This window comes from Macaca thibetana, chromosome 10 (assembly GCF_024542745.1).
Source record: "Macaca thibetana thibetana isolate TM-01 chromosome 10, ASM2454274v1, whole genome shotgun sequence".
Lineage (NCBI taxonomy): Eukaryota > Metazoa > Chordata > Mammalia > Primates > Cercopithecidae > Macaca > Macaca thibetana.
Genome location: NC_065587.1, coordinates 21207205 through 21221614, shown reverse-complemented (window position 1 = coordinate 21221614; position 14410 = coordinate 21207205). Strand labels below are relative to the sequence as shown.

Below are 14410 nucleotides of genomic sequence, written 5' to 3'. Positions count from 1 at the left end.
CTGGAGTGCAGTGGTGCGATCTCAGCACACTGTAACCTCTGCCTCCTGGGTTCAAGCAATTCTCCTGCCTTAGCCTCCTGAGTAGCTGGGATTACCGGCCCATGCTACCATGCCTAGCTAACTTTTGTATTTTTAGTAGAGACAGGGTTTCACCATATTGGTCAGGCTGGTCTCAAACTTCTGACCTCATGGTCCGCCCACCTTGGCCTCCCAAAGTGCTGGGATTACAGGCATGAGCCACCACGCCCAGCTGGCAATTAGGTTTCCACATATGAATTTTGAAGACACGAACATTCAGACCATAGCACTTCTTACCCTTGCACATATTGGCAGTCTCTATACTAACCATGGCAATCCCTATGGAATGTTTTTGGTATTTGTATTGCACGGTTTTTCTGGCCATGCCTTGTAGTTGGACGCTTTGTGGGTGGTTTCCAGACTTTCACCATCATAGATGCTGTCACTCAGTGTGTCTGTTCTCAGGTGAGGGTAGGGATCTTTTCTTCCTTGCGTTGGGTGAGCTTCTGAGTGAGCTTCTGTCATCTTTAGATGAAGTCTCAGAACAAATGGGACTGTGGATGTGGCCTATCAAAAGAGATCACGTGAAGCTGGGCGCTGTGGCTTGTGCCTGTAATCCCAGCACTTTGAGGCCAGGGGTTCAAAGCCAGCCTGGGGAGCATAGCAAGATCCTATCAAAAAAAATGAGTTTACTTGAATTACTGCTCCAAGAAGGGTTGAGACAAGGAGATTGTTCTGGGTTCCCAGGAAGCTTGTTTCATGTATTTTTTTTTTTTTTGGTGCAGAACGAAAAGCTGTCTGTGACAGCTAGTATTTGTAGAGCCCCCTATGAGAATTTACCAAGGACTTTTCTACTCTTTCTTTTTCTTTTTCTTCTTCTTCTTCTTCTTTTTTTTTAATAGAGGCAGGATCTCGCTATGTTTCCCAAGCTGGTCTCCAACTCCTGGGCTCAAGCAATCCTCCTGCCTCAGCCACCCAAAGTACTGGGATTACAGGTGGAGCCACCATGCCTAGCCTCCACTTTTTAAAAATTTAATCCTGACCACGGCCCTGTGATCATTATCCCAATTTTAATGATGAGGAAACATTCATATCACTTAAGTGACCAGCCTAAGCTCCACGGCCTGTGAGTGGCCAAGTAAAGATGTGAACCTCAGGCCTCAAACCCTAGATCCTGCACCAAGCAGCTTTTGGGCCACAGAGCACCTGAGCCGTATCTCACTGTCGCCCAAGCCCTGATGCATGATACCCTCTTGCCGGCAGAGTGGAATACATGGAAAAGAGCAAGCATCTGCAGGAGCAGCTCAATGAACTCAAGACAGAAATCGAGGCCTTGAAACTGAAAGAGAGGGAGACGGCTCTGGATATTCTGCACAATGAGAACTCCGACAGGGGTGGCAGCAGCAAGCACAATACCATTAAAAAGGTACCCAGGGTCTCTTTCTTGTATTTTGCTGATCAGGACCATCATTAATGAAATATGAGGTTGGCATCTGGTTTTCTCAGTAGCCAAGTCACTAGACTGTTAGCATCTTTTGTATGTACTTAGTTGAGGAAATTTTTAAACTTATGCCAGAAAGGGAATGTAATCTGCCAGTGACTAGGAACCCATTGGCTGGATGGCAGTTGAGCTTGTGTTAAAAGCTCTGACATAATGAACCCCTGTTACACAGGGGTTTTGATTCATCATTTAGCAGTAAAGCATAAAGCCCTTTTAAGCCAAGGGGTGTTATGCCCAGGGAGCTGCCTTACTTTATGAGAAAGCAGAATGAAATGGAGGCTATTGAGAATGCACTTTCCCTCTAGTCTTGTTGTGTCTTTAAGTGGCAAGGACTATAAAACCAAACTGAATTTTTAACTTTTTTCATACTTAAAAGGAAGTGTCTAGGAGAGAACCTCTTTGTTTTGAAAGAGAAGACTTTATTATGTTGCAAATGGTTTCATATCTTTCTCTATTGGTATTTTGAGCTTTCAGCATTGTTGAGTTTCAGAAGCTAAATTTCATAGTAATTATCAGCCCAAGAGTATACCTTTTTCATTTGGGCCAAGCAGAAGGGTCCTCTCTTGCCAAATAATGCTCTGCTCTTAACTGATAGCCCAGGATCAGGTTAACACCTATAAAATAGGTGTTATTAAGATAAAACTGGGCTGGGCGTGGTGGCTCACGCCTGTAATCCCAGCACTTTGGGAGGCCGAGGCGGGTGGATCACGAGGTCAGGAGATCGAGACCATCCTGGCTAACACAGTGGAACTCCGCTTCTACTAAAAATACAAAAAAATTAGCCAGGCTTGGTGGCGGGTGCCTGTAGTCCCAGCTACTCGGGAGGCTGAGGCAGGAGAATGGCGTGAACCTGGGAGGTGGAGCTGGCAGTGAGCCGAGATTGTGTGACTGCACTCCAGTCTGGGAGACACAGCGAGACTGTCTCAAAAACAAACAAACAAACAAAAAGATTAAACTGTCCATTGACTTTAGGTGATACTGATGCAGTTAATTTTTTACTCTTTACCTCAGTCTTTAAAATGGGCTTCCAGTTTTACGGACTGTCTCTGTTTTTAGTGGTTAAGCTGTATCTGAAAACTCCAGGGGATCTGTTTCTACCTGCCATCGTTACTGGATACAGCAGGCAGCCCTGACTTTTACCTCTCGACTCCAGTCAGAACTGGCACTGGGTAGAGAATTCCTTTTAATAGTGCAACCTAGAAGGAAAGGCATTTCCACATTCCACATTCTTCTTTTCTCTGGCTTCTGTAATTTACCAGGCTTCCCTTCCAAAACAAAACTATTAAATAGTAAAGAGAAGTTCAAGGGAGGCCTCAGCCATTAAGGAAAGAGGTAAAACAATGACTGAGCCAGTGAGCCAGTCAGCCCTTAAATGAACTGCCTTAGACACCCCATCTCACCCCTTACCCCCAGCCTTGTCATCTGGGTCCCCGGAACAGTCTCACCATTTCCACTGCGGCTGCAATGAGCAGGGGGACCTTCAGCCACAGAAACCTGCAGTGTGAAAGCTGGAGAGACCCCGTTCCAAGCCATTAAAACAAACAAGATCACTCGTCACGATTTCAGGCCTATCCAAGCATTTTGCAGATAGCACTTATGGCATTGTTGATATCACAGGGTATGTTTTTGTTTTTCTTCATTTTATTTTGCTGGTTTAGCCTCAAGCCCAAGGCAGAAGACCTATCTGCATTTGAGCCCTCAAAGTAGGTTGTTCCCAGGTATTCTCTCTGTGGTGATGGCACTGCCCTCTGTGATACTAACCCGTGCATGAGCTTGCCTGTCTCTGTCCTCAGGCCACACTGAGCCCTTACGAGGGCAGGTGGTGCCTGGGTACTGGCCGCAGCATGCTTTGAGTCTAAAAGCAGGCACCTGCCCTGTGGAGCCAGACCAGCCTCCAGGGCCCCAGAAGACTGCCTCGTTCCGAAGAGCATGTCATGGGGCTGTAGGACCGGCCGTTCTTCCCATCTCGTGTCATTGTTGGGCTGGGGAAGGTTATGGCTTCTTGTCCAGTCAGGTGTGTCTATAAGTCCTTTGTCTTGGTGGCATACTCCTAGCATGGAAATGGGGTCAATCTGGGCACTTTTGAGACTGATGTCTGTAACTCGAGATCAAGACCTTTTACGCGGTGACAGCCTCTCAAGACCCGTGGTCACTCCTGGCAGCTTCTGGTCGTGGGGCGAAGGGGTTGCCTGTGCTGGCTCATTTTCCTTTAGAGCTTTCCCTTTCTGTACACAGCCCTTTTCCTTTCAAAGAAAGCAAACCCAGAGCACAGGGGTCTGATTTGTGAGTCCACGGGGAGTGGACTGTCTGTTCGTCCGTGCTCAGCCGCCTCTGCTTCAGCTTCCACTCCACAGGCTGAGCAGAGATGTGGTCAGAGTGAACTCACATTGGAACAGTACAGTCATGGCACCCCGGAGAGGAGCGGTCACTGGTTGCTGAATGAATTAACTGAATGTTTGCTGCTTTTCTCCTGCAACAGTTCGTTATTATTCCAGCATGCCTAGGCAGTAGAGAGAATGTATTTTGCCCAATAATAAAATGACATCCTGCCTCTACTTCTCACCTGATCCCCAGTAGTACCCATGCCAACAAGCTCCACACCACCCGACAGCAGCGTAGGATGTGTCCATTGGAGTCTTCCCCGCAGTTTCTGCTCATAGAGTAGAATAAGCTAATTGGAACCTTCCTACCAAAAAGAGGTCTGGCATAAGATAGATCCTACTTGTGGTCGTTATCCCATCAAGAGAGGTCAGCTGTTAAAGTCCCTGATAGATCTTATTAAAAGGTACACTTGAGCCATCAGTGGTTCCAAGAATCCATGACATGAACCCTGTTTTGTATGTGACACTTTCATTTAGCGGGCTCCTGTTTCTTCAGCTTTCATACCCATGTTGGCATTGATACCCTGATACAGAACAGTCCGTCCTCTGAGCAGGGCAGTTATGGCCAGCGTTGTCATGGGCAGGCCAGCTCACAGCACCCAGAGCAGCCAGGTGGACCCACCTTGGTTTACTGAACTTTTTGTAACCACGAGGACAAGCAGAAAACCCCGCTGCATTTCACCCAGTGCTGCCAGGTGTTCCCTCCATGGGAAGGTGCTGCTCAGCCCGAATGTGATTTCTTCTTTCTTCCTTCTATAATGATGCAGAGTGCTGAAATTCTTCAGGGTCCTGATTCTGACTGTCATTTCACACTGAGCTTTTACTGCAGACAAAAGAAGTTTCATTTTTAGTTAAATTTGCACTGCTCCTAGGACATACATGGATGCATTTATTTATTCATTCATTTTAATGTCTTGATGTGAACTTGTTTTTAAAGCAGGCTGCCAGGCAGTTAATCAAACACTCGGGTTAATCAAGGGTTAATAAAAGCATGGACTTGATGTTTAATATGACAAGCGTTCTCTCAGCATCACTAGATTAAATAGTGCTGCACTACTAAATTTTGCTGCACATGAAGTTCAGTGCACGTTCCATTTTCTAGACTTTGGCAGTCCCTGTGGTCAGTGACCGGGACTGATGAGCAGCCACATGCCTGCACTAGGGTGGCTCTGGGGTGGTGCATGCTGCAGTCTGGCTGGCACAAGCCTAGCTGAAGAGAAGTGCTGCTTTAGGCTTGGATGTGGGAATACCTAGATGTCAAGGGCAGAACTCCATCTAGAATGCCTGGGGATGAGATGCAAAAGCTGGTAGTGAATGGAACAGTTTCCAGTGTCCAAAAGCTCACTAATCTGGGATCAAACCAGCCTGCATTGATGTTAGTTTTATTTTGTTTTGAGACACGATCTCCCTCTGTCACCCAGGCTGGTACGTTCTTGGCTCACTGCAACCTCCACCTCCCAGGCTCAAGTGATCCTCCTGCCTCAGCCTCCTAAGTAGCTGAGACTACTAATTTTTGTATTTTTTGTAGAGATGGGGTTTCACCATGTTGCCCAGGCCGGTCTTGAACTCCTGAGCTCAACCGATCTGCCCAACTCTGCCTCCCAGAGTGCTGGGATTATAAAAGTGAGCCACCGTGCCTGGCCTCTTTTGTTTTTAATGAGGTTTTTTGTTTGTTTTGTTTTGTTGAGACAGGATCTCACTCTGTCACCCACATTGGTGACAGCCTCAACCTCCTGGGCTCAAGCGATCCTCTCACCCTCAGCCTCCCAAGTAGCTGGGACTACAGGCATTTGCCACTACGCTTGACTGATTTTTTAATTTTTATTTTTGTAAAGATGGGTTTCGCCATGTTGTCCAGGCTGGTCTCGAACTCCTAAGCTCAAGTGGATCTTCCCGCCACAGCCTCCCAAAATGCTGGGATTACACACATGAGCCATCTCGCCTGGCCATTGTATTTGTCCTCGCTTTCAGTACTCTGCTGCCTCACTGAGAGGTCTCAGAGTCTGCTATGTGATTTCAGCAGTACCCATGGGGGCTGTGTAACATTGAAGCTAATTCAAGGAGTTTGCCCTTAGGTTATGAAGGGTTACCACATTTCCTCAGGAATGCTGAGCGGCTATCCAGTCGGATTAACCGAGGTTCCTACTTCTCTGCCACTTCCTTTTTCTATAATTCTTTTTTTTTTTTTTTTTTTTTTTTTGAGACGGAGTCTCGCTCTGTCGCCTAGGCTGGAGTGCAGTGGCACAATCTCGGCTCACTGCAAGCTCCGCCTCCCGGGTTCATGCCATTCTCCTGCCTCAGCCTCCCGAGTAGCTGGGACTACAGGCGCCCGCCCCTGCGCCCGGCTAATTTTTTCTATTTTTAGTAGAGACGGAGTTTCACCATGGTCTCGATCTCCTGACCTTGTGATCTGCCTGCCTCGGCCTCCCAAAGTGCTGGGATTACAGGTGTGAGCCACCGCGCCCGGCCTTCTATAATTCTTATGCTCGCTCGCGCGCTCTCTCTCTTTTTTTTTAATTATACTTTAAGTTCTAGGGTACATGTGCACAATGTGCAGGCTTGTTACATATGTATACATGCAGCCATAAAAAAGGATGAATTCTTACTCTCTCAAGGCACAGTGTCCTCACCTTCAAAAGGTGAATAAAAATAGTCTTTGCCCCCAGGACTGTTGTGAAGGATAAATGAGAGAATGTGCATGAAACACTCAGTGCACGGTCAGAGCTCAGTAAGGGGTTAAAACTCTGAAAAGGGAAAATCTGCTTGTGATCCTGCAGCAAAGGGCGAAGGACAGCATGTGGGCCACACCGCCAAATCTAGGTACACAGCTTGTGCTGGGCATCTTCATTCATTGTATTAATTGCTACGTGGCTGGAAGTAAAAACTTTTAAAAAGCCATAATTGGCCAGGCACAGTGGCTCACACCTATAATCCCAGCACTTTGGGAGGCCGAGGCAGGTGAATCACCTGAGGTTGGGAGTTCGAGACCATCCTGACCAACATGGAGAAACCCCATCTCTACCCAAAATACAAAATTTGCCGGGTGTGGTGGCGCATGCCTGTAAACCCAGCTACTTGGGAGGCGGAGGCAGGAGAATCGCTTGAACCTGGGAGGTGGAGGTTGCGGTGAGCCAAGATCATGCCATTGCACTCCAGCCTGGGCAACAAGAGCAAGACTCTGTCTCAAAAATAAATAAATAGATAAATAGCCATAATTAACTTCACTGGTTCCTTGTAATATTTGACTTGGGTTTGCAAGGATATATTTTTCTCCTCTTGCTAATCTTAACTTCCTATATTTCCATTTTTCCCAATTGATGATCAGTACAACTAGTTTGGCATTTGCATCTGAGTCAGAGCAGTGCTAGCGATCAGAAGCCACCCTAGGGAACCTGGAGTTGTTTCATTCTCAGTGGGAGCGACATGTGTCCTGGCATCTGAGCCTTCCAAGTGAGGAGAATGAGTCTGGCAGTCAGGCTGGGGTTGGGGGACACAGGGTGCCTTGAGCCTGACTTTTGTGCCTTCAGAGCCACAGTGCTGATGATGGGAGTGGTGGCTTGGTGTGGCATAACTGTACCACCACACCTTGAAGGTAAAATGCAGTCTTGGAATATATACATTCAGGGTCTTTCTTTCATCCTTTCTCAAAAGAGGGGTTTCAGTCTCCCGATCCTGAGCTGGTCTGAGTGCCGGCAAACAAAGTCATCACTTTTGTGCCTGTGGTCTCCCAGGGAGCACAGGATTTCCAAGGAAATTGATGGATGAGAAATCATGGGGGTGGTGGAGCTTAGAAAGCTTATTTCATTAGTAAATGGTTTGAACCGTCAAGGTCCAGCCGTGGTTTCCACTGATGGAGGAACAGGAAGAAGAGGAGCCTTGACATTTATCTCAAGCGCCAGCAGCTTCTCTTGGATCAGGAAGACATAAAAGTCCAATGTCATCTTCAATTTGTGCGGGCTCCCCTTGGAGTTGCAGAGCCGGTGAAGTGAAGTAGAACAGTTAAAAAAACACCCGGGGAAGTGATAAATCACAGAGAGAGATTGTATATGCGGGAAAGGCGTCTCCCACAATTAAAACAAGTGGCTAGAGCCTCCCTGGCGACCTCTGGTCTGCACTGCCAGCCCTGAAGATGGCTGCTAAATTACTTAAGTTTAATAGGTAGTTAATATAGCCAACCCTCCTTATGACCCCATTGGGCCGAATGGCTCTGCTTGCTCTAGGAACTGGGTGTTGTATGGGTAGAGCATCCTTGGCCTTGACATAAAAGGTAGCATACTGGCTCGCCAGCCCCGAACCTTTCCTTTCTTGTTGCTGGAGCAAGGCAGGGGTGAGAGGGGGAAGGAAAGAAAAAGGAGTGGGGAGTGGGGTGGGTAGCAAGCATTAACAGGGAGCAGTAGCAGCACCAGATGTGGGCGTAGCACACTGCGAAGAAATTGCAGAGGCCATCCGAATTCTTCCTCTCCACTTCCTGGCTCTGTGGAAGCCCAGGGAAGGCTTTAGGAGCTGTGGGCTGTTCTTAGTGCTCCTCCCGGCTGGGACACCTTGAGCTCATCCCTGAAGGCCACTCCTACCACTCTCTTTTTTTTTTTTTTTTTTTTTTTTTTTTTTTTTTGAGACGGAGTCTCGCTCTGTCGCCCGGGCTGGAGTGCAGTGGCCGGATCTCAGTTCACTGCAAGCTCTGCCTCCCGGGTTCACGCCATTCTCCTGCCTCAGCCTCCTGAGTAGCTGGGACTACAGGCGCCCGCCACCTCGCCCGGCTAGTTTTTTGTATTTTTTAGTAGAGACAGGGTTTCACCGTGTTAGCCAGGATGGTCTCGATCTCCTGACCTCGTGATCCGCCCGTCTCGGCCTCCCAAAGTGCTGGGATTACAGGCTTGAGCCACCGCGCCCGGCCAATCCTACCACTCTCACACACTGAGTTCCTGGTTTCTCGTAACTGTTGAGAGCTTAGTTTTCTTGCTTGTTTCTGGTAGCTCTAGATAGAAGAACTATCAGCCTCTTTTCCAAAAGTCTACAAGCCAATCCTCTTTTTGGTTAAGAGACTTTACCTGGTCAAGCAGTTATTCTTTGGGAGGTGTTGAAGAGCCTACAAACCTGCTTTGCCTGCCTAGGTATTTTACGACCATTTGGAAGTGCCTGAGGATATTACCAGGCCTTATTTGATGCAGTAAAACATCCCGTTTGGCCCCTGGGCACTGAAGATATGTTTCAGTGCAGCTCTCCTCCGCACCGGATTTGTTGCTGCAACAGTGGGAGGGAAGAGCTGGATGCAAACTCATTCTTCGAGCCCGAGGTTCTGTTCTCATGATCCTTGCCGTGATTTCTCTTTTGATGTTGGCAATTTAAAAATGACATCAGTCTATCTGGACCTTTTTCCTAAGGCTCTTGCTCAGATCACTCAGTAGATAGCCGCCACCTGCCCAGTAAGGTGAATCAGGCCCATTAGGCCATTTGTCAGGGGAAGGAACGGAGGAGCAGCGGAGGCCCCCCCCCCCCCCCCCCCCCCCCCCCGGCGCCACAGGGCAGCCTGCAAAGCAGGCAGACAGGTTTTCAGGCAGCTTCTGCTGCTTTGGGTCCCTCAGGGATTAATACACAAAAAAGGCCCCTTGGGTATTCAGTGGCAGATTTCTCCTGAGAGCAGATAAAGTCGCTAATACCACATTGGATTTGTTCATTGGGGTGGACTTGGCCTTTCATTCCAGCTCTGTGTAGGATAAGTGTATGGATAGTGCTCCCACTGTGCACATCACTAGATGGCATTTGGGTGCAAACTGTCCCTAGCAAGACTGCAGAAAGGCTTGATCTGGGATGTGGTGGCTCATGCCTGTAATCCCAGCACTTTGGGAGGCCGAGGCGGGCGGATCACGAGGTCAAGAGATCAAGACCATCCTGGCCAACATGGTGAAACCCCGTTTCTACTAAAAATACAAAAATTAGCTGGGCGTGGTGGCACGCGCCTGTAGTCCCAGCTACTCAGGAGGCTGAGACAGGAGAATTGCTTGAACCTGGGAGGCAGAGGTTGCAGTGAGCCGAGATCGCACCACTGCAGTCCAGCCTGGCAACAGAGTGAGACTCCGTCTCAAAAAAAAGAAAAAGAAAAAGAAAATCTTGATCTGACCACTTAGTACAGCCATCCCCCTTCACTGGCCCTTCCTCTTGGCTCATTTGGAAGGGGGAAGGTTTCCCACACCCCAAACCAAAGATTCTTTTGGAATTTGCTGCTACTGGATTCAGCTGTCACCTTTCTGCTCTGACTCTGCTTTCTCCCCATGGATCCGCGTGCCAGAGGATCTGCACGTCCTTTTGTGTCTACACCCTCCCCCGCTCCTTCGTTTTCAATATGTAGTAGTGGAGAGGAAGTATAACATGATTTTAGGGCTCACATTTCAATTGCACTGCATTTTTATGGGACAAGCAGAGACCCAGCACCTGGAGTTATTAGGTTAGTATCTAAAATGGGTTCAGCGCTGTGAGTCTTATTGTTTAAAATGAATGAGATGGTCCCCTCCTGCCTTCTTTTCTCCTCCCTTGGGATGAGTGGATTGAGGCAAGGCCCCCAGAGACGAGCTGAAGGAATCCTGGTGCTCTGATTAGTTTTGTTCCCCAGCTTAATTGTACAGCTTCCTTTCTCTCACCACTGATAGCCGAAGTGGCTCTGTGTCTCCCCCCACCTTCCCTTGCTTTAGGAACAAGATGATCACAATGCAGCCTTGTGAATCAATTTTCTCTCTGTGCTGATGAAAGTGTAATTCATTCTTAATCAAGCAGGCTTGCTGCTGCAGGCTCCGTGCCGGAATACATTTAGTTACCCTCCCATCACTTTGGGAAACGATCCCCCAAAAGGACTTTTAGAGGAGAGCTGGAAGGAGAGTTGGCTGTGCGCCTCGTACTGTGGTTTTCCAGCAGGGGGCACTCTCAGGAACGATGCTGGCGGAGGCTTTGTAGCTGGAAGCCTTCCGCTGCTGGCAGGGCAGCAGGGGAATGTTTGTCCCAGGTGCCTTCCAGGCTTGCTTTCTCCAGACCCTGGGGCCATTTCACAGGAGTACCTTAATGGGCCACCCAAAATCCTCAGGTAGCAGTGAGGAGGAACAGTTGAAGATGCAGATTGCATGCCTGGGTTAGAGAGTGCCAGCCGGGTACCAGGTTCTTTTAGCCAGCCTCCTCTGTCGTTTTAAGTAGACAGATGTGTCTCCTGAATCTGAACTTGTTTAGAGCGGGTGAATGTGCCTGTTTTTGTCACACCACACACAATTTGGGGAGTGTAAGGAGGCCCAGCTCTGCCAGAGTGGAACTCTCCTAAGTTCTCCCCTGCCCTCTCACAGCCTGCTGGCTGTCACAAACAGCTGGCAGTTTTATGGACAAGTGGGCAGGGGGAAAGGGACTCTGCCGGGGCTGAGGGGCTGAGTCTCGATGTTGGGCAGGAAGGAAAAACCAGGCGCCAACAAGTGGATCAGAGTGGGGATGTGAAGATGAACAGTCAGATAGCAATAAAGCCTCAGAGATCCGCCCCAGAGAAAGAAAAGGAAGTTCGTCTCCTCAGAATGGAATTGGATTAGTGACAGACTTGAGCAGCCGGTTCAGTCTAGAGAGAACTTAATTCCTCCTGTGTTATTCACACAGCTAATTCTAATCAGATGTGAAGAGACAGCTGGAGGAGAGCAGCGGGTCAGCCCATGCCTGGTGCGGAGGCTTCATGTTCTTGTAGGCATCTTCAGGGAACTGGCAGGAGTGCTTTGGGTTGGAGATTCTGAGCAGGGCCCTTGGGTTTATAGCCTGCCCAGGGAGCAGGGCCCTGCTGCGGGACTCCCATGGTTGGACCTCGTCTAGATTCAGTGAGAGTTCTGAAGGACAGTGCATGGCAGATGTCACTGGTCACATTCACCAGAGCTTGGCCCACTTGTCTTCAGAAGGATTCAAAGGCAGTTGACCAGACTTGGCAGGTCCCAGACTGATGCAGCCACTGTCTTGGAGACCCTGGTTGTACACCCTGAGGTGCTTCTGCTTTGTTACTTGCTGAAATTTGGAGACCTCTTCTCTCTGGATAACCTTCAAGATACTCATTGTGCATGCGAGGAATTCCCCGCCCTCGTGGGGGACTCCACTCTCCAGGCAGGCAAGGATGGGCGAGGGGTGGGCTGTTGCTGGACTGCCAAAGGGAGCATGGGCATTTTTGTTTGGAATTCAGGGTGGGGATGGGACTCATCAGAGTGGCTTCAGTGCTCAACTCACAGTGCAACATAGGGCAAGGTGAAGGCCTTCGTGGGAGGCCTCTTCTGGCTCTAGCAAGCAGGTGTTGCTGGGCAGTGTAGAGGGACCCAGGCCGGTTGCTGAGCAGGAAGATGTACCTAACACTGGTGGGCCCGCACACCTTAGGGTATGAGAGCATCGCAGGGGAACCAGGAAACTTGTTCGCTGGTTTTCATGTGTTTAAAAAGAAGACTCGGAGGCAGAGTTTATTTTACGAAGGGCTAGCTTTTTGCCATTTCTTCTGAGCTTTTGCCTTTTCCTTTATGAATACTTCCTGCCTGTGGGTGTACTGTAAATGTGACAGCCAGTGAGCTTTCTAGAAGCAGCATATGGTGAAAGATCCACAGGTGAAGAGCCTGCCCACTGGAGGGGCGAGACAGTGCCCAGGCAGGGCGTGCAGGTGGCAGAGCTGTTTGTGTGCCCGGCAGGGAGGCTTCCCAAGCTCTCTGTAGAAAAGCTCCTGCCTGAGGGCAAATGGCTCCCCTGAGCCTCTACCTGCAGGAAAGAAAGCCAAGGGCTCTCCTCGTCTCACTGCCTGCCTTCCTTACCTGCTTGGAGGAGGGCATCCTGGTGTCTGAGATAAAGGATACTGCCGAGGTGGAAGCAGAGCCATGGGGGTGGCTGGGAGGGCCACTCCAGCAGGAGGGAGGAGCACTGTGCAGTAAATTCTGACTCCGGGGTTCCTGTGGGGACTGAAACCCATAGTAACTGCACAGTGAGGGTAAAGGGTGGGGTGGCAGCAGCCAGGTCTGTCTGAGGAGCAAGCAGCAGTGGCCAAAGGCTCCCAGGGCCCTCGGGCAGCAGCCCTTGCTGACCAGTGCAGCCAGGTCATGGCTGCCTCCAGCTGGTGGGTCTGCCTTTCCCTCTGACCACCTCAGTGCCTTCTGGAAGACTGCGGCTCTCTGTCCTGCCCAGTGGCTGTGGTGCCTTCCTACTTCTGTGTGCGCAGACTGATGTCCCTTTCTACCTTTACTTGTGGCTGAGGCGAGGCTCCTGCTCTTGCAAAATAAGAGGTGGGGCTGAGGTGCTGCAGTGCAGCTGGGGTGGGGCTCAGGAAGCAGCCCACCCACCGGAGAGCACGCTGCATCCTAATAAGCACATGCTTGAGTCACTGGAATCTGGTGCTGCTGGCACTGCCAGAACCCTCCCTTGGCACCTCGAGGGGACAGCCAGCATGCTCCTCTGGTGGAGGATCCAGGAATTCTTGGAGCCAACATTGCACAAATGGGCAGGAGCCTCTCAAGTCCCCCACAACCTGGGCTCCCTGCCTGGGGAAGTGGCCAGGCTTCATGCGGCATCACTTGGCCCGCCTGGTAGGTGTGGAGGCCAGTGCCATACATGACCTTGCTGTTGCCTGCACCCCTTCTTAACGAGCATCCTGCTCCCCGCTGGAAGGAGAGGAGCCAGGGCTGGGGAGGGGAGAAGCGTGATGCTGCTATTAGCAATAACAGCTGTCGAATTCCCACCATGCGCCAGGCGCAGTGCTGAGCACATCACACACGGTTCCCAATTCCTCTGCCTGTCACCCCATGAGGAAGGGGCTGCCATCACGCCCGATTCACAGTGAGGAACTGAGGCCAGAGGGGAGCAAATGACCTGCCCAGGGCCACACAGCTGGTCAGTGGCCCAGGCGGCTGACTGTGCCTGTGTCTGACTCAAAGTGGCTGTTCTTTTCAGAAACCTAAGCGGAGACACTGGGCTCACATGCTTTCATTTAAACCCTCTCCCATTTTTGCCCCAGTAGTTATCTGGCAGCTAAAGCTCTTCCTCCTTTTTTCCCCAGTGACCATTCTGATTCCCATTATCACAGGGCACATAACTCCTGGCCCTTCTCCTCCCGATTACATTTAGGGAGAAGCCCATCCTGACGCAGCTCCCTTCTAGAGGGAGTTCCATTTAGGCAAAAAAGGGCTCTCCATTCCCATCAGAACCAGGCTTTACAAAGGACTCTGAAATTGGTTCCGCTGAAGAAAGCAGCTGAGCTGCCTCCCCACATTCCGCTTGTTAGTCGGGAACTTCAAGGCCAAAAGATTTGGCAGGATTTAAAGAGTCGCTCTCAAGCTGTCTCATTCTGAGCACACTAGTGCTGTCTTCTGATGGTGAAGTGGTCGGTTTGGAATTTCCCTCCCTTGCCCTTTATGGAGCCGCCGATAGTACTGAGGACTCTTCACATGCAGACTCGAGGGGTCGAGAGAATGGGCCAGACCATCTTGCCTGCCCCATGGCAACCTCCAGAGAAAGGAGGCTCAGAGAGGTCAAGGGT

At 49.9% G+C, this 14410-nt stretch overlaps 2 protein-coding genes across 4 annotated transcripts in view; one reads left to right on the top strand and one right to left on the bottom strand.

The window, feature by feature from the left end:
- NIPSNAP1 (nipsnap homolog 1) overlaps positions 1-14410 on the bottom strand; it is a 173113-nt gene that overhangs the window by 128276 nt on the left and 30427 nt on the right. The window lies entirely within an intron of this gene.
- NF2 (NF2, moesin-ezrin-radixin like (MERLIN) tumor suppressor) overlaps positions 1-14410 on the top strand; it is a 100030-nt gene that overhangs the window by 80700 nt on the left and 4920 nt on the right. Inside the window, exons 15-16 of one of the 3 annotated variants that reach the window (XM_050806811.1) lie at positions 1282-1444; positions 3178-3222. In XM_050806811.1, the coding sequence (XP_050662768.1) occupies positions 1282-1444; positions 3178-3213 (199 nt within the window). In that variant the 3' untranslated portion in view covers positions 3214-3222. Of the gene's footprint in view, positions 1-1281; positions 1445-3177; positions 3238-14410 lie in introns of all 3 variants that reach the window. The other 2 variants (XM_050806812.1, XM_050806810.1) reach the window with 2 other exon arrangements.